Raw genomic sequence first — 24281 nt, forward strand, 5'->3', positions numbered from 1 at the left:
TGGTGATGGTGATGGTGATGGTGATGGTGATGGTGATGGTGATGGTGTTGGTGTTGGTGTTGGTGTTGGTGTTGGTGTTGAGGCACTGAGAATTCCAAGCTACTGACTTGTGAGTTCATTCTACTTAAAAAGTTATAAGTAATCATTGAGGATATAACTAGAGGAAAGACAGAGATTTGATCATCAGATCCTATATGAATAAAACAAAAGCCTTGAAATAAAAAGAGGAAAATATAATTTTATTTATTTATTTTTTTGGCTAGGCAATGGGGCTAAGTGATTTGCCCAGGGTCACACAGCTAGTAAGTGTCAAGTGTCTTAGGTCACACTTGAACTCAGGTCTTTCTGATTCTAGGGCCTGTGCGCTATCCACTGCTCCACCTAGCTGCCCCCAGGGACATATATTTTGAAGGCTGATAAAAGGAAGGTACTATTTTATACCTCATATTGTCATCAATTAGAATCAGTTACTCCAAGAAACTCTGCAAACTAAAATATCTAAGGAAGTTGTCTCATGAATCCATAATAGGTTCAACAGAAGGGAACATCCCTAGCTTTGTAAAATCAGTATTGAGGATAGCAACCTGTCATTGGTGCCACTGTCTGAGACAAAATTCTGAAATGGATAGATTGTTGATTTTAGCTAGTGTGTCATTTCTTATCTCTTGTTAATAGAACATGTGGATTCAGTGGTCCTCTTAAAGATGACTAACTTAAATTTTTTTTTTTTTTTAGCCAACAGTGAATTGGGTGGTACCAATGTCTGATAAAGTGAGATTTGATGAAATTTTCTTGAAAACTGACTTGGACATGGATGGGTATGTGAGTGGCCAGGAAGTGAAAGAAATATTTATTCACTCGGGCCTTACTCAGAGTCTCTTAGCACACATATGGTAAGAATTGAAAGTCTCTTCAGAAATTTCTTTTTGGATTGAAGCTTGCTTTGGGGTTGGATGTAGTTCCTGAGAGAGTTCAAATGGAAAAAAAAGGGGAAAAAAAACCAGTAGCCAGTTACTCTGAGGACATTTTGAAAGAGCTGGACCTTTTAACCTTAGATAAAACTGAAGGACAATTTAATAGCATTCTTTAGAGCTGCCGTATGAAATTTGAGTGCAAGGGGACAAACTCTTCTTAATTTTCTGCATATTAGTTTGCAGAAACTTATTTAATGAAATATCTGAGAGCATGTCTTTACTTTCAAGACTGTAATTTTACTGTAAAAAATTTTTTTTTTACCATAAATCTAAAAATTTGGGTTTACATTGTAGTTCTATTGTGGGGTAAATTTGAATCCAAGTGAGGAAATCATGGGTCTGTGATTATAAGTTAATGACATAATTTGTTAAAGCAAATATAATAGAACTTTGTACAGTCAAATAAATGTTTGCCTCCCTCAAAGTGATTTATTCCCTTTGCAATTGGGTTCAGATCTGCTTATGCATGAGTTGTATAGTCTTATACTTTTTTATTGTTTTTTGTTTGTAATTGATGTCTCAGTTTAATTATCTGCTTCATTCCCCTAATTTGACCCCCAATTTAACCTCAAAAGATGGGGTTCTATAAAAAAAGTTTGCTGACTCGGAAGATAGTTCCTCAAGTGGAATCCCATATGTCATTTTGAACCATGGCAGTTTCATTAGAATAAGCACATCAGTTCATCAGGAGGCATCAATTAAGTACCTGCTTTGTCTCAGTCTCTATGTCAGGTGCTGAGGATACAAAGATTTAAAAAATGAAATAATCCCTGCTTCCAAGGAGCTTACATTCTAGCAGTTGAATTCCCTGTGAATCCCTATGAAGAATCGATTTCTAAAAATGATTCTTGAGGATATATTAAATATTGCTTACTTAACATTTGCTTTAAACAATCACACTGATCGTCCTATGAGAACATTTCCAGTAGGCTCCATTCAAAATTTGTAAGTCTTAACAGGAATGGATAATCATCCACCCTTTACTCCTTGCCAATTGGTACTGCACCACTAACTGTCTAATTACATTATGGCGTAGGTTACACTTGCCACTCTCCTTTGAGCCTCCTCCTGGTTCTCCCACTGGCTGAGAGCAATCAGCCCGGTCTACTCTGTACACATTGCAATGCTGCAGTGTAGGCCTCTGCTTTTCTGCAGTTCCTGATGTAAAGAGATTTTCAGCGCCTAATTACCCATATAGGTTGCTGAGGTATAGAAATTCTTTCATTAGAGAATCTTAAAAAGAGAATAGATAACTTATCTTTTCCAGTATGGAAATGGTTAATCGTAATAGTTCACATTTTTGTAGTATTTTATGGTTTACAAAGAAAGCCTTTTCCTGCCAAACACTCTGGTGTGTGCAGATAGTAATAATCTGATTTTGCAGATAAGGAAACTGCCTCAGGGAGTTTTAAGTGACTTTTTCACAGTTACAGGGCTAGTAAGTGGCACAACTGATTTTGTCCCAGGATTTTTAACTCTCAATACAGTGCCCTTTCTGCTCTTATTGTGCTGCCTCAATTACTATCCAAGAATCCAGAGAACCTCTTAATGTTACAGACGAGGGAACTGAGACCCAGAGAAGTCTGAGGCTTCAGAGGCAGAGGCCAGGCGTGTCTAGCCTCACTAGTAGATAAGTGCTAATTAGTATTGCTAATTCACTAGCCGTGGTTTGTGGGATACTTTCAGACACCTCCATGGCTTTATAAAACACTGAATTTACATATAGTAACCACTTCAGGTACTCTCTCCAGCAGTGTAGGAGTTACCACTTCACAAAGGTCCATGACTCAGCTTGTTGATAATGACTTATTCATGTGGTTCTGTTTGGCATAAAAGATGATGGAGTCAGAGGGGAAGAAAACTTCTCTCCATAGTCATATGGGTCAGACTTAAAGGAAGCTAGGTGGCATAGCTTATTTTGTAATTAAAAAAGGAAAGCTCCCTTCAAGTCTTCAGAGGGATTGCAGTGAAGGTAATTGCATGGGTACCTTTAGATGTGCTGTATAAATCAATAAAATTTATTAGTACCTTGCTGCATGAATGAAATTCTGTGGTTAGTCAGGGAGGTGTAGAGTAGCAGTTAGGGATGGAAATTACTTTTTAAAAGCTCAGTAAGTGAATATTTGTTGAGTGCTGGCAGACATCTTGGCACTGTGCTGGATACATGATAGGCAAGACAGAACACAGAACATACAGGATGCTGCTTCCTTCATGTAGCCTGTAATTTATAGGCACACATGGGACCAGCCACCGGAGCTATTGAAATGAATACCCCCTTCATGTACGCAGCACTCTTCCTGCTTAAACAAAGACTCTCCTAGTTAACCTGGGGTTTTCCGACATCAGGTTCACAATGTGGTAATTGTGGACTTTTGGGTCTCTTTCCCATAGGAGTGACATAATTAGGCATCTTCAGTTAATAGAACCTTAGATATAGCCTCTCAGGGAAGACAAGTAGAAATTGAGGTGGGAGAAAGAAGAAAACAGCTCATTTCATTCTTTTTGCTGTCAGGGTAACTTTTGTGGGGGAGCTGGGTTGGTTTAAAAACATTGGGGGACTGGATTTATGTTTCGTACTTATTAGTCCTGATAGATTAATCTATTTAATAAGTAATCGGGATTTCCATGCTTGTGACAGGGCCCTGGCCGATACAAGGCAGACGGGAAAGCTGAGCAAGGAGCAGTTTGCGTTAGCCATGTATTTCATTCAGCAAAAGGTTCATAAAGGAATCGATCCTCCTCAGGCTTTGTCCCCTGACATGATCCCTCCCTCAGAAAGAAACACTCCTCTTCAGGTGAGTGTCACAGAGGCCAAAGAGCACCTCAGCTCATACAGTGGTGACTTTGACAATAAGCCACCGTGGGGGTGGGGGTGGGGGCTGTAAATCTGCCTGAGATATTTTCTGTGGGTCTCCCTACCCCCACTGCCCCCACTACCCCTGCTGCCCCCGCTCCGGAGCGCTGTAGAAGTGAGCTGGGACTAAGTTCGGTCATAGGAGGTGCCTTCTCTGTGCTTATCTTCCACTACTACCTTTGTCTTGCTTCACTCTGCTTAAATGTGTGCTCCCAGGTATCAGTTGATCATAACAGTCATTGACATTAAGAAATGATTACCTTATTATTGCATGTTTGGATTTTCTTCTAGGATAGTTCAAGTACTCTTGGATCAGGGGAATTCACAGGAGTAAAAGAACTTGATGACATCAGTCAGGAGATTGCTCAGCTGCAAAGGTATCTCATAAATTGCTTTTGGCATTTTCTCCGCTAAAATGTCTCTAAAAGTTATACAAAGTATATGGTAATTCCTTGGAAATAACAAGGAAAAACTATATGTAAAAATGGAAAATTGGTGTTTCTATTATGTCGCAGCGAGTCACTCAACAAGTATTTATAGCTGTGTATGACCTACGACCTAGTACTATGTGCCAATAGACATTCAAAGACAAAAGTGAAAGCCCCTGATTTCAAGGAGCTTACATTCTATCAGCAGAAGCAAATATACACATGTAGGCATATAGAAAGGCAGTAGGAGCTGGGGTAGGAGAGAATCAGAAAAAGTTTCATGTAGAAGGTGGTGCTTGAGCTGAGTCTTGACACTAGGATATAAAGAGGCAAAGGGGAAGAGAGAATGTGTTAAAGACATGGGGGACAGCTAATGCAAAGGCATCAAGATGGGAGCTAGAGCATTGTGTGTGCAGAATAGCCAGCAGGCCTCTATGACTGGATTCTAGAATAATGAGTAAGAAAGGTAGGTTGGGGAGAGGTTATGAAGAGCTTTAAATGCCCGACAGAAGAGTTTATGCTTTATCTTACTGGTAATAGGGAGCCACTGGAGTTTGAGTAGGGAGGTGTTGTGGTTATATCTGCACTTGAGGAAAGTCACTCTGGTAGGTCTGTGGAGGCCAGATTGGAGTAGGGGGACCCTTGAGGCAAGGAGACCATTGATGAGGCTATGGCAATAGTCTGGTAGAGAGGCGATGAGGACCTAAGCTTGGCTGGTGATTGTATTAGTGGAGAGAAGGGGACATATGTGAGTGATGGTGGAGAAAGGAACAATAACATTAGTTACTGTTTGCACATGTTGGGGGAGGGATAGTGAGGAGTTGAGGATGACCCTGGTGTCATAAGCCTGTGTGACTGGAAGGATGCTGGGAAAAAATAAACATGAATTCTGTTTAGTTCAATTGACTCATTTAATGGATTTTTAAAATGACATCTTTTATTTGAGAACATTTGATAGCCCTCACTTCAGTTCAGTTTCTGTCTGAGACATGTTATATTTGCTCATGAGTTTATACTAGCAGTATGATTGTGGATGAAGCCTCTTTATAGAATCAAGATGTTTCACAGGTTTATTTGAATTCAGGTCCTCCTGACTCCAGGGCTGGTGCTCTATCCACTGCACCTTCTTGCTGCCCTCAAAATGATACACTCCTACAACATACCTGACAAATGGTCGTCCAGCCTCTGTTTAAAGTCCTCAAGTGAAGGGGAACCCATTCTTCCTGAAGTAGTCCATTCTTCAATTTGGAATGGCTCCAATGTTAGGAAGCTTTTCTTTCCACATTTTTGCCGTTGTTCCTTCTTCTCTTTACCTTCTAGGGCTAAGCAGAACAAGTAATTTTACTTCTACATGATGACCCTTCAAATACAACTTTTACGCGTTCTTTTCTCTAAGCAAAACATCTCCATTTCTGTTAAATGCCGTTAACTTGAGGCTGTACAATCGCCAGCTTATCAATGTCCTTCCTAAAATGTAATTCTTAGAACTGAACACAGTGGTCCAGATGTGGTCTAACTAGGGCAGAGCTTAGTAGGACCATCACCTCACACATTAGTACTTTTGGCTGCCATATCACACTGTTGACTTATACTAAGCTTGCCATCTTCTGTATCTTTAAATATGGATTAGTGTGGGCATGTAGTAGGCCCTTTATAAATACTTGTTGAGTGACTTATTTGGACGTAGTATAGATTAGATACCAGATTTCTATTTTCATACGTAGTTTTGTAAAAATTTTCTTAGACAAACTGTTGTCTATCTGTAACTCCCTAATCTTGCACTTTGGAAATTGAACTTTTGAACTCAAGTATAAGATTTTGCATTTATTCCTGTTAAATTTTGTCTTGTTTGAATTGGCCCAGTGTTTTTTTTGGATTCTGACTCTGTCATCAAGTATGTTAGCTATCTCTCCTAGCTTTGGGTCATCTCCACATTTGGTACATCTACCATCAGTGCCCTTTATCTGAATCAGTGATAAAATTGTTAAACAGTCCAGGACCTTAGGCATGTGCCCAAGACGGACCAGTAGAGAGATGGTAGATGTAGAGGTGGAAAGGACATCTTGGGATGTCATGTGGTCTTTTCTTGTTATTTTACAGATAATGACCCTAAGACCCAGAGAATTGAAGTGAATTCCTCAAAGTCACACAGGTGGTATGTGGCAGAGCTGAGGAAGCCTAGAGCCTGGCTCCAGATCTGGCACTCTTTCCACTGCTTCATGCCAATAACTCTTTTGTATCTGTCACATTCAGACAATTCTCAATCTTCCTCATTGTATGGTCATTAGTTTTCAAGCTCTCTTTTATAAAATAATTTCAGGAGATAATAATAACAATAACAATGGCATTAAGTGTTCTGCTCAATTATATGAAATTATATGAAAACTATTTTTAGTACTTGCTTGATTTACCAATTTAGTTATCTTATCAAAAAGGAAAATAAAATTAGTCTGGGATGACCTATTTTTGATAAAACCACTCTGTCTCCTTATGATCCTCGTCCAGATGTTCACTAACCATTTCTTTAATAATACATTTTAGAATTTTGCCAAAAATTGAAGTTAGACTTAGTCTGCAAACCAGAGAAGTTAGACTATTCTTCTCTTCCATTTTTTGAGAAATTGGGACTATTTGCCTTTCTCCAATCTTACATTCTCCATGATCTTTCAGATTTGTTGACGGACTTAGTAACACATTTTTCAGTTCTTTCCGTATTCAGGTGTGTCATTCATTTGTCTAAGTGACTTGAGATCATCAATGACAGCTAGGTCCTCTTTTACTATTTCCTTTAATGTCTTTGGTATTAACTGCTATTTTGTTCTGTACTTTCCAGTCTAATTATTCTCCTTATAAGTAAATGCAAAGAATTGGGCATCTTCTCTGTGTGCTCTCCATTGTCAATTATCCCATCCAACCTGAGCAGAAATCGTCTTCCTCCTTTGATCCTCTTCTTTTTCTCAGTTACCTTTAAAGGGGATCTCTCACCTGCCAGCCCCTATGGAGCCAAGTCATCATTTCTTGAATGATAAGTAGCTACATCTTCTGTATAATATCTGGCTTCTTCCTTTTCAGGAAAAACTTTACCTTTTTTTTCTTAGCTCCAACTGTTCAAAGTTCTTCCTTCTTTTCTTTCTCATCTGTGTTAACATTTTTCCGCTCTCCCGTCTCCTAGCACAGATTAGGATTTTCTGCCTTTTTAGATCTTTTTTCTTTATTTTCAAATGTAAGCCCTCTCTCTTTCTTTCTTTCTTTCTTTCTTTCTTTCTCACTTCATCTTCCATGCTACCTTCGAGAGGAGAGAAGCATTCCTCCGTCCCCTTTGCCTTTTCTTCTAGGTGGAGGTCAGGCTGCACTTTGAACATAGCATCCATTTTGCTACGGCAAAAATAGACACCATGTACTCATTGCAGTTCACTGCAGAATTCTTCCTGCTGTGCACATTTATTGAATGTGACATCTTTTGACATCTTTAGTCTTTGTTTTTATTGCTTCCTGGCTTATGGGTATCTTCAGTCCTACATTTGTCTTTCTCTTCACTTTTTGAGCATCTGTTAACTACACCCAGTTTCTTTTCCCTTCTCTAATCTTGTTTTACCAGCTTTTCTTACTTACTTTGTCTTGCTATCTTCATCTCCTCGATGTCCAGTTTCCCTTTGTATAAGATTAATTTTTCCTTTTTTCTTTCTTTTTTAGGTCTATTTGCTTTAATCCTTCTTGAGTCTCTCTCCTCCAGTCTTTTCCCTTCCTCTTTTCCAGTTTGAATTTCTCTTCTCTAAATTTAATCTCTGGTATTCTTCATCATTCCACAACTCTATAAATAATAGTGACAATTTCTTCTCTTCCTTCAGCTTGCAGTCTTCTTTTGAACCCACTACCTTCCCCTCAACTTCATCTCTCTGGGGCTCATATTATTTTTTATGATGAAGGTGATGGTGATGATGATGATAATAAGCATTTTTATGGCAATTTAAGGTTGCAAAGTGCTTTACATATTAATTTGATCCTCATAGCAGTCCTGTGAGGTAGGTGCTATTACAATCCCCATAAGATGAGAAACTGGGACACAGAGAAGTTAAATAATTTGCCCAGGGTCACACAGCTAATAAGCATCTGAGGCAGGATTTTGATTCAGTTCTTCCTGAACCCAAACCCTGTTCTCTTTTTACTGTGCTGTGTAAGATCTCTCTGATTTGGTTCACCCAGGGCTATTTTACAAGTGAATTTTTCAGTATGAACAATAATAAAGAAATTAGTGAAAGCAGTAGTGGGCCACTGCTGTCAGTGTGGGTCAGGGTTGTCAAGGAAGACTTCATGGAAGAGGTAGAATTTGAGTTGGATTTTGTAGGATAGGTAGGATATGGGTAAACCAAGAGGACGAGGGAAGAGTCTCAATATCTCTATAAATATTTATTATCTTACTGATTCTGTATGTATGTTTTTCACTCAGAGAGAAGTATTCCTTGGAACAAGACATTCGAGAAAAGGAAGAAGCCATCAGACAGAAAACTAGTGAAGTGCAGGTAAGAGCGTCATGTGCCTCTGCTAAACGTCCAGAGAAGTTTTTTGTTTATCCAATAAAACTAATAATTTGGGTGAATTAGGAGCAAAACCCATTAATGAAGCTGCTTCACACACACACACACACACACACACACACATGCACTCACGCACTCACACTCTCACACACGTATTTGTATAGGCAGCAAGCAGAACTAGACTTTGTCCTGATATGGTCACTCCTTGACCACCACACCCTGCTTTGCCTCCAGAGTCACAAGTTTAGTTGTCTCCCTTCTTGCTAGCATAATCCTTAGCTGTTCGTGCCCTTCTTCCATACCCACAGAATGCATCTTCTACCTCTACTAGCACTCATTTCTAACAGTTTCATTCTGACTTTGAGCCTCATTCCAACTGCCCTGGATTCTTTGTCCACCACTAGAACCCCACAGTGGTTATTCAGAACTTTAGTTTCCAGCGTTGCTGGACTCCTTGGCCTTTCTCACCTTCTGATGAGCCTGCTCAACTAATTCCTATCTGTACCTCACCCCCACACCCACTTTCTCTACTGCCACTGCTGGAGAAAGCCCTGTGTTTGAGCATAGCTGGTGTACTACAAAGATGATTATCAAAGGGCCCGTTAATAGGATCCTAGGCTTTGAGCTACAAGAGATTTTAGAGACTCTCTAGTCTTACCCTACATGTAGCAGATAAAGAAAGTGATGTGAGCCAAGGGAGGTTAAGTGACTTGTCCAGGGTCCTGTAGGTTGCAAGTAGCAGGACTAGCCTTTTTCATGGTTCTTCTGTTCATCTTGCCTCAGCTGCTTGGCTTATTTTCTTTTATCCTTCCTCACATCCCCTGGTGCTGCCTTTCCTACATAATCAAATGACCTCATCACCACAGAAAACATCAAGGCTTTTGGTGTGATATCCCATTCTCCATTTATCCCATTTTCTGCTTAAGATCTCTGTCTCCATTTACCTTCTCATTTTTTTCCTTAAGTCTAAAAGGAAGACATGTTTTGCACGAGCCTTTTCCTGGGTGGGCCCCAGCTGGTAGTGCCTTCTCCCACAAGATTGTGGCATCTGAGCTGTGTGAGGGCAGGTGCTATCTTGCTCCTCTTTGTGTCTCCAGCACTTACCACAGTGCCTGGCGCATAATAGGCTCTTAATAAATAATTATTAGCTGACTGACTGTTTTCTACATAAAATTATGTATATGTCTTCTGTCTTCTACCATTAGGATGAAAGGTCCTTTAGAGCAGGGACTGTTTTACTTTAAGTCTTTGTGTACTCACTACCTAGCAGAGGGCCTGGCACGTAGTAGGTACTTATACTTATTTATTGATTGATTGGGAGTTAGTGTGGTATACTGGGTTGAAATACTCCTTGTTCCTCATTGCCACTTCAAGGTTATTCTCCTACCTGTATTACTCAGTAACCTCTTCTCCTTTGAGTTTTGTGCTATTCATATCTACCACCCAATCAAAATCCTGGTAATTGTTATCTACATACTCCCAGGTCACTCCCCATCTTTCCTCAATGAAGTCCAGTACTTGACTCAAAATTTTTCTCTTCTCTCCAACTCCTGCACTTATATTTCAAGATGTCAGCACATATACTGATTCTTCTTCAAACACTAACCACTCAGTTCCTTAGCCCACTCATTTCCCATGAGCTACTTCTCCACCCCACTTTAGCCACATACAAAGAAAGAGAGTGAGGCTTTCAGCTTTGTGCAACTCTGCCTCACTTAAATCCAATTCACACTTGAGTCAAGACATCACCCTGTGATGTCATTGGTCTACTTTGAAAATGAAGAACAAACAACATATCCCACATACAGCTTGCTTTGTATATATTTGTTGTCTCCACCACTAGATTCTGAGCTCCTTGAAGACAGGGACCATCTTTTGCCTCTTTCTGTATCCTCAGAGTTTATATAGCTGCAATATGGCATCTGTAAAATGAGAGAATTTTACTCTCTGAACCCATGGGATGGGGATCAGGACTGGACCTGTGATTTCATTGGTATAATAATTGCTTAAGTGAAGAAACTCCATTTACCTGGTCTAGAGTAGAGATGTGAAACTCACTGATTTGACACCTGCAAAAATTCAGACCAAACCACATTAAAATGTAATTGGGAAATGTTTATAAAATAAATAAAAATACAGTGCAACATTGATAATGTTAATTTGTGGTTTTCTAAGTCATCAAGTAGCAAATAGATCCATTTTTGTTTTAGTAAATAGTATTTTATTTTTTTCCATTTATGTTTAAAGATAGTTTTCAACATTCACTTTTTATAAGATTTTGAGTTCTAAATTTTTCCCCTCCCCCCAAAATGGCAAGCAATCTAATATAGATTATACATGTGCAGTCATGTTAAGCATATTTCCAAATTAGTCATGTTGTAGAAGAAAGAACAAAAGGAAAAAGCCATGAAAAACAAAAAACAAAAAAAGTGAAAATAATATGCTTCGATCTACATTCAGACTTCATAGTTCTTTCTCTGGATGTGGATAGTATTTTCTGTTATGAGTCTTTTGGAATTGTCTTGGATCATTGTATTGCTGAGAAGAGCTAAGTCAGTCATAGTTGGTCATTGCACAGTGTTGCTGTTAACTTTGTGCAGTGTTATGGTTCTGCTCGCTTCACTCAGCATCAGTCTATACAAGTCTTTCCAGGTTTTTCTGAATCTGCCTGCTCATCATTTCTTATAGAACAATAGTATTCCATTACATTCATATTCCACAACTTGTTCATTCCCCATTTGATGGTCATCCCCTCAATTTCCAGTTCTTTCCCACCACAAAAGATGCTGCTATAAATATTTTTGTACATGTGGGTCCTTTTCCCTGTTTTATGATCTCTTTGGGATACAGCCCTAGAAATGGATCAAAGGGATGCACAATTTACAGATCCATTTCTATTTGCCTTTGACATCACAGGCCTAGAGCAGAAAGCCATTATGTGTCAGAGGTGGAGCTTGTATCCAGAGATGGAACTTCTATTGCCTTGGGCTAGTTCTCTATTCACTCTGCCATGCTGCCTTTCTGGGGTATGGATGGGCTGCTTGAGGGATTTGGTCTATCTATAATAGGTGCTTCTACTTCCTTTACTTTTCACCCTCTTCTTAATGCATCTTGAATAAATTTTCAGGGTAATGAAGAGCCTGGAGACCATTTTCCTAATGTACAAGTCTGACCAGGTCACTCTTTGTCAAAAAGATTCCCTGTTGCCCACAGAATGAAATGCAAATCTCTTGACCTCCTACAGGCTTGCCTCATGTGCTACCTTCTGAAAGAGGCCTGTCCTGAGTATCCCAGTCCTTAGACACCACTTTTCCCTAGTGTGCAGCACAATATCTGCATCATAATCATTGAAATAATTTTGTATTTATTTTGTATGGATCTTATATTTACTTATCTACAAATATATTGCATTCTCTCCATAACTCTAAGCTCTTGGTGGGTAGAGACTGTTTCACTTTTGTTTTTATATACTTAGCACAGGGCCTGTCACTTGGCAGGCACTTAATAAATTGTTTGACACTTAGGTCCTCCACAATCTGGCTTAAATCTACCTTCTTTACCTTCTTTTATCTATACATAGAACTTCACCCTAGTCCTTACATAGTCTATGTTTTAGCAAACTGGAAGCTGTTCCCTACTTATGTCCTGCTTTCTCTTCTCAAATAAGGTTGTCCTGCATGTGTAGCATATATTCTCTCCACATCTTTAAATCCATATCTTACTTAAAGGTCCAGTTCAGGTGTTATCTCTTCAAACAGCCTTTCCCAATCAATCTAGCTGAGAGTGATCTCACATGCTCAAATTTCTTACAGTACTTTATGTAGACTTCACATCCCATTAGCCATTTGCCCAAGCCATCTCATCATTTGTCAAGCTCTCCACTCCTTTATATTTAATTATTGTTCATTTGTTTCTGACTCTTTGTGACCCTGTGCACCATACTGTTCATAAGGTTTTCTTGGCAAAGATACTGGAGTGGTTTGCCATTTCCTTCTCCAGTAGATTAAGGCAAACAGAGATTAAGTTACTTGCCCAGGGTCACACAGCTAGTAAGTGTCTGAAGTTGGATTTGAACTCAGGCCTTCCTGACTCTAGGTCCAGCCACTCTATCCATTGAGCCACCTAACTGCCCTCCTTTATAATGGGGGCTATTAAATTGTGTCTGATTTTGACTATGGCTCCTTGGTATTTGACTTCTTTCAAACTGAGTGCAAGCTGGCTTCATGCAATACTTTTTCAGTGATCTGGAAGCTCTGGATTTTGCTTATGACATTCCTGGGAGTTTTCATTTTGAGTTCTCTTTCAGGAGTTGACTGGTGGATTCTGTTTATTTAAGATTTCTTGAAATAAAATGTCTAGACTTTTTTTTTTTTATTATGATGTTCAGAAAGTCCAATGATTCTTAATTTTTTTCTCCTTGAATCTGTTTTCCAGATAAGTTTTTTTTTTTTGCGCTATGAGAATATTTTACATTTTCTTCTATTTTTTTAAGGCTTCTGACTTTGTTTTTAATATTTCTTATTGTTTCATGGAGTCATTGGCTTTTATTTGGTACTTTCTGATTTAGGGGGTTTGTGACTTGTACCTCTTTTCCAATTTTTTTCGTCTAGTGATTTCATTTCATTGACAAAAAACATTTTTAACTCTTTTCAAAAAGATTTTGGAAAAAAAAACCACAACAAAATCCTTGCTTTATGGCTTCCAGAAATTCTAGTTGAATATGTGCCCAAGCTGTATTTATCTCTGAGGCTTTGCTTGTAGATGTTTTAGAGTCATTCTCTTCTTCTGTGTTTGTCTCTTGAGTGTCCCTGCCACCACAATAGCTCATGGAGGGAGGGTGTGGGCCAGTGTTTTTTTATTTGTTCATTCTTCCAGCTTACTTTTTGATTTTATACTTTATGTTAGAGCCAGGCCCTGTGAATTTCTGGAGTGGAGGTCTGGGCTGATCTTGTTACTCCTTTCTTGGGGGTATTGAGTATTATATTATTTCAGGATCTCAGGGACAGGCAGCTTTTCAGTGCTTCCAAAATGGTTTGACCCAGAGCAGATTCTGATTGCTGCCCCTTGGTTGGGCTTTGGAAGTCCCTGGTCTGGGTCTGAGCAACAGGAGATTGCTTCTGGGCTAACCTCCCATCATCCAGGTGGCAAGCTCTGCCAATTCAGAATGACAAAATTGTAGACTCCTCTTTACTCTAGAATTCCAGCCATAGTTATTCCTCTGCAGACTTGGCTAGATGCTGAAACTGAGACCCTTCTCTGCTGCTAGAGTGCTACACACACCCTTGTGGCTTGCTTCATAACTTCCTCCTTTCTCAGGGCAAGGGCACGTGCTCCTCATTCCACCCTGGATCTGTGACCTGGAACTGAGGAGTGGATGACAAAGCTACCAGTTGGCACCTGTCTTTGTAGCCATCCTCTGGTATGGTTCTGGGACCTACTCTTGTCCTAGGGCACAGTCTCTCCCGGAGTGCTGGAGTACTCTGAGTGCAGCATGCTCTAGGCCTGACCCTTTCCCTTGTGTCAGCAGATCTCTCTCATCTCCCTATGCCAATCTTGGCTGAACCAGTAAGTCATGAACCAGTGACCTATTGGGATTTTTTCTGAATTTCTTGATCAGGACTTGATCTTGTGTATTTTTAAGATCTGTTTGGAGGAGCTTTTGTGGAGGAGCTCACTGTACCTGTCTCCTGCTACTCTGCTGTCTTGGCTCTGTCTCCCAAGTTCTCTTAATGCTAGTGCCTTCCTCTGAGTTTAACTTCTGTCTACTCTCTCTCTATTTTGTGTGCACCTGATTGTTTGTATGGTCTCTCTTCTGTTATACTATGAGCAGAGGTTCTTTGTGCCTTTTTCCTATCCTTGGTGCTTAGCATGTAGTAAGTGCTTAATAAATGGTTGTTGAATGTCTAAGGGAGAGGAGAATGAAAGACAACGTCATCAACATTATAATACCTGACATTTGTATAGCTTTAAATTTTGTAAAGTAAAAATGGAAAAGAGAGATATGGGGAAGAAACTCTTTCTTCAGATACTTCCTAGGTGATTAACTACTGAGTGTAGTCTTTCAACTGCTCTTTGTTTTTAAATCTTCAGAGCTTTGGAAGTAGGTCGAGGGAGGGGGAATGATTTTCTCGATTTTGTATTTTCCTCACCCATGGCTCAGGGATAAACCAAAATTTTAAAAAAGCAACCCTATGGATATTGGACCAAATGGGTAACATACATGTAGATCAGGGGTGGGGAACCTGCGGCCTTGAGGTCACATGTGGCCTTCTAGGTCCTTGGGTATGGCCTTTTGACTGTTTTACAGAACAAATCCTTTTATTAAGGGGATTTGTTCTGTGAAGTTTGGATTCAAAGGGCTGCACTTGAAGACCTAGAGGGCCACGTGTGTCCTCGAGGCCAAAGGTTCTCCACCCCATGTAGATCATTCAGTTGACTATTTAAAGAATTTATAAATTTCACAAATATACTACCCAATCTATTGTTTTTCTTAAGGTTATTAAGCTAATTTTTGGAGGCCAGCCCCACCCAATTCTGCTTCTGTTAGATCCTTTGTTATAGGATTTCTGCTTTTGCTTTCGCTACCAAACTTCCTCCCCTAGTTTTCATGCAGGAAGTTGTGCCCAGGTCATGGAGCCAATTAGCAAGATATTCGTGTGTAGGTGAACAAAGAAGCCATTTCAAACTTGCTCACTCTCTAACAGATCAATTTATGATGTTTTCCTTAGGAGTTGCAGAATGATTTAGACAGAGAGACGAGTAATTTACAAGAATTAGAAGCCCAGAAACAAGATGCTCAAGATCGCCTTGATGAAATGGACCAGCAGAAAGCTAAACTTAAAGATATGCTAAATGATGTAAGGCAAAAATGCCAGGAAGAAACACAGATGGTGAGTGTTGGTTTATCTTTGAAATTTTATGTCTCCCTATTACAGGTTTAACATTGTATTGGACTAGTTAAGCCATCCTATCCTTAGTTATATAGACTACACCTGTAAAATAAGATCTCTTTGAGAAGGAAAAAGTTACACACCAAAAGTAATTGATGTGAAAATACTTGAACCTTCAGATACTTCTTTCATCCTGTTGGGGTAGGTATAACCTCCACCAGTATAGATCACAGCCAGTCAGCATCATCTTATCCTGTGGTATTCTTTTCCATATCTTTCCAAAAATCCTTCATAGAAAATCCATCCAGAATACTGGAGAACTTCCTTTGTTTTTTTTTTTTTTTTAATCTTAGGGATACCAGTACAGGACTTGCAGTCTTGATCTTTTGTCTCTCATTCTTGTAACATGATCAACCTACATCGTTTTTCTGACATATATGACCTTGAAAATGTCTTTTATTGCTGTATACAAGTTCTTTATAAATGCCAAGAAGTTTTTTACAGTTATTTTCATTCAAAAAAAGATATTTTGTTCACATTTATCATCATTATGCAAGTCTTTATTGCTTTCATTATAATTTCCTTGCTAAAAGAACAAAATCTAGATTCAGGTTTTATATGAACCAGATTTGGGGAGAAAAGTGTAGCTTGTATTCATACAGATATAGCAAATTAAAGAAAATTTTTTTGAACTTTTTCCCTCTCGCAAAACTTTCTTTAAATGGTAATATTTTGTTGTCTGTTCTAGATTATAGTGTAGCCTGCTATTCCAGCTTCAACCTTGACATTCAGTTCAGTTTGATAAACATTTATTAAGTTCCTGCTACATGCAGAACTCTCTACTGGCCACTAGAGAGAGAAAATTTAGGTAAGAAATTAGGGACATACCGCAAAAATAATCATACCCTTTGAATCACTACCTGTAATTCCATCCCATTGTTGGCAATATATCGTTTAAGTCAAGAGTTCTTAACTTGGGGTCGCTGGACTTAAAAAAATACACACACACACACACACACACAGTTAACTGTTTCACTCTAATTGATTTCCTTTGTAATCTTGTGTATTTCGTTTCATGCATTTAAAAGCATTATCCTGAAAAGGGATCCATAGTTTTTACCACACTCCCAAAGGGGTCCATAATACAAAAAAAAAGTTAAGAATCTCTACTTTTATTGTTCAGATCCTGTTTGCTACTTACCAGCTATATGAATAGGGACAAGTCAGTTACTTTCTTTGAGCTTTTGCTTCTTGATTTGTAAAATGGGAATGATACTGTCAGTAGTATCTACCTGACCAGGGGTAGAATTTGGATTAAATGAAATGCCTGCAATGTGTGTAGGTGTATATATGAAAAAATGTATGTAGAGTGCCTTCTAAGTCTTTCTAAATATCATGTAAATGTAAATGGTAGATTTATTATTATTTCAGGGGTATTCATATTACAGTGGCATTAAAAATTTGAGGAATATAAAGTAATTTGGAAAGCCTGATATCTAGAAGAAAACAAAACACTGGGCATGGTGGTACATGCCAAAAGTAGTCCCTATTATATGGAATCTGAGGCTGGTGGACCTCTTGAGCTCAGGAGTTCTGAGCTGCAGTAGAGCTAAATTGATTAGCCACTCACGCTAAGTTCAGCATCAGGTGAGCCTTCAAGAGTAGGGAGCTATTGTATTTCCTAAGGGAATCAACCCAGGTCAGCAACAGAACAGGTCAAGGGTCTATGCTGATCAGTAGTGGGATGGAGCCTATGAGCAGCTCTGTCCTTTTGACCTGAGTGAAATAAGGAGACCTAGCCTTTAAAAAAAAAATGCACTAAAAAAGAAAGCAAAAACAGAAGAGCAGCATACACAGTGAATACAACTAGATGAAGAGAAAAATATATACACAGATATGGACATGAATGAACAGGAGACAGAATGGGACAATAACAAACTGTGATGAACACATTTTATGTAAAAATTCATTTTAAAAGCAGAATTATAATTGTGTGTTTATTTTATTGCTCAAAATTGGCATAATTTTAATTCTAGGTGTCAAGTCTTGTTTTTTGTTTTTTTTTTGTTTTTGTTTTTTTAATGAGTCAGTTGGGGTTAAGTGACTTGCCCAGAGTCTCACAGCTAGTGAATGTTATGTGTCTGAGGTTGGATTTGAACTCAGGTCCTCTTGACTCTAGGGTTGGTACTCTATCCACTGTGCCATCTAGCTGCCCCAAGTCTTGTTTAAATAATATAATTTTATTCAGATCTTAGAACTGTATTGAAATTTATTTCAGATTTCATCATTGAAAACTCAGATTCAGTCTCAGGAATCGGATTTAAAGTCGCAAGAGGATGACCTGAATAGGGCCAAAACTGAATTGAACCGATTGCAACAAGAAGAAACCCAGCTAGAACAGAGCATCCAAGCAGGAAAAGTTCAGCTGGAAACAATAATTAAATCTTTGAAATCAACACAAGAAGAAATTAATCAGGTACATTCACAAAAATTATACCTCACTTTTTATATAATTGCAAGGGGGTCTTTTATGCCAGAAAGAAATAGTTATCGTTGACATCTAATTTTGAATTTCTGGCATTGACATGTGGTTGAAATGGCCCTGGATTTAGAGTCAAAAGATTAGAGTTGAATTTGAGCTATGCTCCTTACTTAACCATTCTTTTAACCTCTTGGAGCCTCAGTTCCCTTATTTGTAATGTGGAAATAAAGATACTTGTAGTGCCCACCTCACAAGGTGGTGAGGTTAAATGAGGTAATGTATATGAAACACTTTATAGACTTTAAATGATTACATAAATGTCAGCTATCACTCTTATTACCTGTGTGGCCCTGGGCATTAGTAATAACTGACATTTTTGGCTCTTTCTTGAGCCCCCTTCTCTTTCTCTTTCTGTTCTCTCACTTGGTGATTTCATCTGCTCCCATTCACCTGGACTATTGCAATAGCCTCTTAATTGATTTCCTTCCCATAGTTCTATCCCCCTCTAGGCCATTTTCCACTTAGCTGCCAAAGTGATTTTTGTTTCTTTCTTTTCTTTTCTTTTCTTTTCAAAGAAATTTTTTTTTTTTTTTTTTTGCAACTGGCAAGCATTTGTTTTTTCCCTTCTCCTTCCAGAAAGGAGGGGAAAAGCCCATCATACAAGTAGACATAGGGAAAAGTGTTTTTTGTTTTTTTTTTTCTTCTCTTTCTGGCCATGTTATTCCCTTATTCAAGAAGCTTCAGTGGCTTCTTCTAGGATAGGAGAGAGCATTGACTCCTTTGTTTGACATTTAGAGCACTTCACAATCTGGTTGCAACGTATGTTTCAGACTTATTTCTTCTTTTTTCCCACATGTGTACTATATTCTCGCCACGCTGGTTTACTTACTGTTCCCTCACATGACATTCTGTCTCCTGACTCTGCATTTGCACAGGTGGGGCCTACCTCTGTAGTCCCCAGCCTGTCCCCGTTCCCGCTGCCCCTTGTCTCCCCCCATCCCCCATTGGGAGTCTGGAATGTACTTCTTCACTTCCATCTCTTAGGATACCTAGCTTCCTTCAGGGTTTTGCTCAACAGAACCAGGAGAACAATTTATATAATAATTGTAAAGACAAACAACTTCGAAAGGAACTCTGATCAATGTAGTGACCAACCACGGTTCCAGAGGCCCGATCATGAAACATTCTGCCTGCTTTTTGATTAAGAGGTGATAGAATGACATGTTGTGTAGATTGAGACGTATTTTTTTAATGTGGCCAATGTGGAATTTGTTTTGCTTTGACTATTTCTTTGTGTCATAAGGGTTTTGTTTTGTCTTTGCTTTTTTTCCCCCAATGGTAAGATGTGAGAAGGAAGTAAAATAGATTTTTAACTGGGAAAAAACTACCAAAGTTTAACTCAAGTGTCACCTTCTACATTAGGCTTTTTTTGATCTCCTCAAGTCTTAGTGCTCCTACTTCCACTTCATGTATTTGTATTTATTTTCTTTGTGTGTGTTATGTAGACTGTAAGCTCCTTGAGGGCTGAGACTGTTTCATTTTTCTTTGTATTCCGAATGCCTGGCATATTGTAGGTGATAAATATTTATTGATTGGTGAAGAGATCTGAAAAGTTACCTAGTCCAGTCTTATCCTGATATCATGAAATTCCTTCTACAGTATCCCTGCCATATAGTCTTCTAAACATCTTCCTCAATATCTGTGTTGGGGAGCTCAGTACTTAGTTAGGCAGCCTATTCAGTTTTCAGCCATCTCCAATCATTAAGAAGTGCGTACTTACATTGGCCTTTATGTTTTATTTCCCTCCCTAAAATTTCAACCCCTTAGTCCTAATTCTTCTCTCCAAATATTGGTAGAAAAAGTCTACTCCCATTTCCTCACCTTTAAAACAGGAGAAAATGCATATCACCTTGAGGGAGTGTTTAAGGACTAAATCATCTTAGAACTTTCAAATTGAGGAGAGCTACTCTTAGCTATTCACAGAAGGAGATACAGCATAAGAAAGATGTGCTGCTTTTGGTTCATTCTGGTCTCATTTTCTGCTTCTAACTATATTGTAAACTTTTTGAAAGAGCATAGGATGATAGTTCCCCTCACTAGTCAAGGACACACCTAGCACTTGGTGATGTATGATGCTTAAATTTATTTAAGCCTTTTTGACCCTCTTTATATCTTTAGCCTGTCACAATGTCTTTTTTTTCCAGAGGACTGTGCTAGGCTTAATAGTAGGAGTTACAAGGAGACATATTTTTGCTCAGTGTCAGGAAGAACTTTCTAACAGTTAGAATTGTCTGACATTTGGAAGAGGGAGTTTCATATTACTGTATTTAGGAAAAGGCTTAACCTCTTGTCAGATACATTGTAGAGGGGATGGTTTTTGAATCAGGTAGAGGTGGGACTGCATGTCCTGGTTTAGGGTTCCTTTCAGTCCTGATAGTCTATGTTTTAAGGATTTTTCATAGGTAAATTGGACTAGATGGGAAGAACCCAACAATTCTTCCTTCAGTAAGGCTTCTTCTTCATATGGAAGAAGCCTGTTAACTTTTTGTTCCCTATAAAAAGACTTGTAAAAGCATTACTGGTCTTTTTATTCCAAATAAAAGATGCAGTCTCAACAATAGTAAGATGATTACTTGGTTCAATTTTCATTTATATTCAAATTAATTTTTCAGGGTACCGTTGAACTCAGATAATCCCTATTCCATTTTCCCCAAGTGATTCTAAGTGACAATACGTGGTTTCTTCTTTTGTGCTTTATCATCATGGCATGGAGGTGACTCTGGGTTCTTGAATGCTGTTCCAGTGGAGTCAAAGCCCTGACTGGTTCTACCAAGCTGGAAAAACTTTGAGAACAGACCTAGTGAGGATTTGTGTGTCTTTTATCCAAGAACCAGCCACACCAAGCACAGTAGGCTTATCACCAGAGGGCTGGCCACCAGGTGATTTTTACTTTTGGCCATAGCTACTCATGCAACTGCCTACTAAGGAATAGAGAAGTTGTGATCTATGTCAGTTGAATGAATACCCAGACAGAGGAAATCATAGATTCTGGAAGTATTTCCTTTTAGTCACAAGTTTTTAAAATTATATATATTTCTGTACCTAGCTTTTCTATGAATTAAATCTCTATAGGGAGTTTATATAGTTATACATATATGTAATTATATATTTGTTTTTAATTTATTTATTTTTAGTTTTCAACATTCACTTCCACGAGATTTTGAGTTCCAAATTTTCTCCCCATCTCATTCCTCCTTCCACCCCAAGAAGGTGTGCATTCTGAATATCCCTTCTCCTAATCTGCCCTCCCTTCTATTTCCCCCTCCCCTTCTCTTATCCCCTTCCCTTTGTATTTTCCTATAGGACAGGATAGATTTCTATACCCTATGCTTGTATATCTTATTTTCCAGTTGCATGTAAAAACAATTTTTAATATTTGTTTTTAAAACTTTGAGTTTCTGGGGCATCTAGGTGGCTCAGTGGATAGAGCTTCGGCCTTGGAATCAGGAGGACCTGAGTTCAAATTCGACTTCAGACACTTGACAGTTAATTAGCTGTGTGACCTTGGGCAAGTCACTTAACCCCCATTGCCTAGCAAAAAAAAGAGAACTTGGGGTTCCAAATTTTCTCCCTCCCCAACCACCCTGATTGAAAAGGCAAGCAACTTGATACAGGTTATACATTTGTAGTCATACAAAACACTTCCATACTAGTCATGTTGTGAAAAACTAACTATATTTCTCTTCATCCTATTACTCCCCCTGTTTATTCTATTCTCTCTTTTGACCCTGTCCCTCCTTTAAAGTGTTTGCTTTGAATTACCCCCTCCCCTAATCTGCCCTCCCTTCTATCATCCCTCTGCTCTCTTATCCCCTTCCCTCCTATTTTCCTGTAGGGTAAGATAGATTTCCATACCCAATTGAGTGTGTGTAGTGTTCCCTCCTTAAGCCAAATCCAATGAGAATAAGATTCACCCCAGAATATATATTTTGCCAACATGAATTAGATAATGTCATTCAGACAGATGTGTTTTATGAGGTGAAAGTTGATTTATTTGTGAATAATTAGTCATTCTAGAGTATATCCAGTTTCCTACTATTTTCAGAGATCATTTGAAGGATCTAGGGATTTTTAGCATAGTGGAAAGAGGAGGAAGAATGGGGCATGCAACGTTGCTCCATAGAAGAGGGAGCCTACTTAGCTTGGCTTGGGGCCGTAGAGGAGAATGAGTGCCAGTGGGGAGCGATAGGGAGGAGTATTTCAGTAGTCTTGATAGCAGAATGGTTTCATGAAAAGAATGCTGGATTTTGAGTCAGAGGCCTGAATCCTAATGTGACTTGGCTACAATGTGACTTGGTTAAATCTCTTAATCTTTTAGGACGTCAGTGTTATCATCTACAAAATGGGGAGTTGGAATAGATACTCTTGAAGGTCCATTCCAGCTCTGTATCTTATTGTCCTCTGAAGAAAAACTAATAGCCAGAAATGGATTGGACAGTCTGAAAATGGATTGGACAGTCTCCTCTGGTAGTGTGTCTCTTCAAGCAGGGACTCATTGACTATTTGTCAGGGGTATTGTAGAAGGGATTCATACTTCAGGTTGGGGTTCAACTGAATAACTTTTGAGGTCCTGCCTAGTGCTAGCTAAGATTCTGTGCCTCTTGTCTTTACCTCTCCATATTGTTGGGAGTTGGATCTGAGTAAGAAAAGCAGCAGCCTCTCTTTCGCTTGGCCGACTTTGCTGGGGCTTGTATAATAGTGGCCATTTTTCTCTTACATAGGCAAGAAGTAAGCTTTCTCAACTGCAAGAGTGTCACCAGGAAGCCAGCACAAGTATTGAACAGTATAATGAAGCATTGAATGGGATTCCTGGTGACAGCATGACGAACTTAGCTGACCTCAGTGAAGGAGCCTCACAGAAAGAAAAAGGCGGTTTTGGAGCTATGGTAAAGGTTGAATAAAAGTAATAATTAAGATTTACATTTTCCAATGTTAACAGCAAACAAGTTTATCAATTTGTACGTCATGTCTCATTTTGATTTTGTAAAGTGAAGGTTTTTGGTTGTGGTCTTAACTTCCACAGCTCTTGTAACCTAGTTTTCATCACTATATTTGACTTTAGTATTTACTCTGTAGTTGTGGGTGAGAATGATATGTAAGAACTGTTTTGAAGGAACCTCACTTGCAGTGAAAGTATTTGTACAGTGACGCTCACCGAATGTCTGGGGTCCTTCAGTAATGTGTCTGTTTAACTCAACCAAAGATGGATACAAATATTTCCTCTGCTGAGCCTATTGCTGCCATGTTTTCTGTGATAGATACTTTCTTCAGGAGTAGCATCTTTAAAACAAAAGTTTAAGATAAGGTTTAAGGAATATGGCAATCAGACTTTAGTCATATAAAGAGAGACCCTCCTAAAAAATGTTCTGTGAGTGAAGTGATAATATTCTTCCCCTGTCCACTCATCTGAAAGAACATGCCTGGGGATGGGGTGGGTATTATTATTCCACTCACCTGAAATGTTTGTAATGTTTAAGAACTTGGCACTTTATTTTAAACCTCATGACTGCAGAGCAAATACCACAATGTTAGCTATGTAGGCATTTAGTTCCTTGTGTTTACTATTAGGTTCCAAGGATGCATATTTATATCCAAATAGCATCCCTAGATAACAACTTTGCCCATTTATTGCAAAGCTTCCAGATGTTGTTCCTGGGAGGAAACAGAATTTTGTTTAATCCAGTTACTTTTGTGCTGTTGAGGTGAACAGGATGAAAGCAATTGGTCTGAAAGTTTTGGTGGCTCTCGGCTCTACCATCCTTGTACTTTTTATGCCACATCCTTTTACTTAAATGTTACTACTGACATTCTTTTGGGGCTCTAACTCCTGTCCATTTCTGGCCTCATTTGTTAAGTGGTTCCTTTTTTCCTTGTAATAATGCAGACTCCTCTTTTCTAAACATGCCTGACATCTTTATATCAGTTTAATTCTTGACATTTTTTCCTTGCTGTATAGCTATACAGTTTGGTCATACCTATCAACTAGGGAGAATTATCTTTCTCTGGTTCTCTTGCACAGTGCTTTTTAGTTTTCCTAATTTACTTCTTCTCTCCAGCT

At 38.8% G+C, this 24281-nt stretch overlaps 1 protein-coding gene across 6 annotated transcripts in view; it reads left to right on the plus strand.

The window, feature by feature from the left end:
• The window catches only part of EPS15L1 (epidermal growth factor receptor pathway substrate 15 like 1), a 117120-nt gene that overhangs the window by 32258 nt on the left and 60581 nt on the right, over positions 1-24281 (plus strand). For 5 of the 6 annotated variants that reach the window (XM_027845370.1, XM_027845368.1, XM_027845372.1 and 2 more), the window contains 7 exons: positions 736-893; positions 3613-3769; positions 4120-4205; positions 8704-8776; positions 15520-15681; positions 17960-18157; positions 22945-23115. In XM_027845370.1, coding sequence (XP_027701171.1) covers positions 736-893; positions 3613-3769; positions 4120-4205; positions 8704-8776; positions 15520-15681; positions 17960-18157; positions 22945-23115 — 1005 coding nt within the window. The remainder of the gene's footprint in view (positions 1-735; positions 894-3612; positions 3770-4119; positions 4206-8703; positions 8777-15519; positions 15682-17959; positions 18158-22944; positions 23116-24281) is intronic. The other variant, XM_027845369.1, reaches the window with a different exon arrangement.

Source organism: Vombatus ursinus, unplaced genomic scaffold (genome assembly GCF_900497805.2).
Source record: "Vombatus ursinus unplaced genomic scaffold, bare-nosed wombat genome assembly UNPS02014961.1, whole genome shotgun sequence".
NCBI lineage: Eukaryota > Metazoa > Chordata > Mammalia > Diprotodontia > Vombatidae > Vombatus > Vombatus ursinus.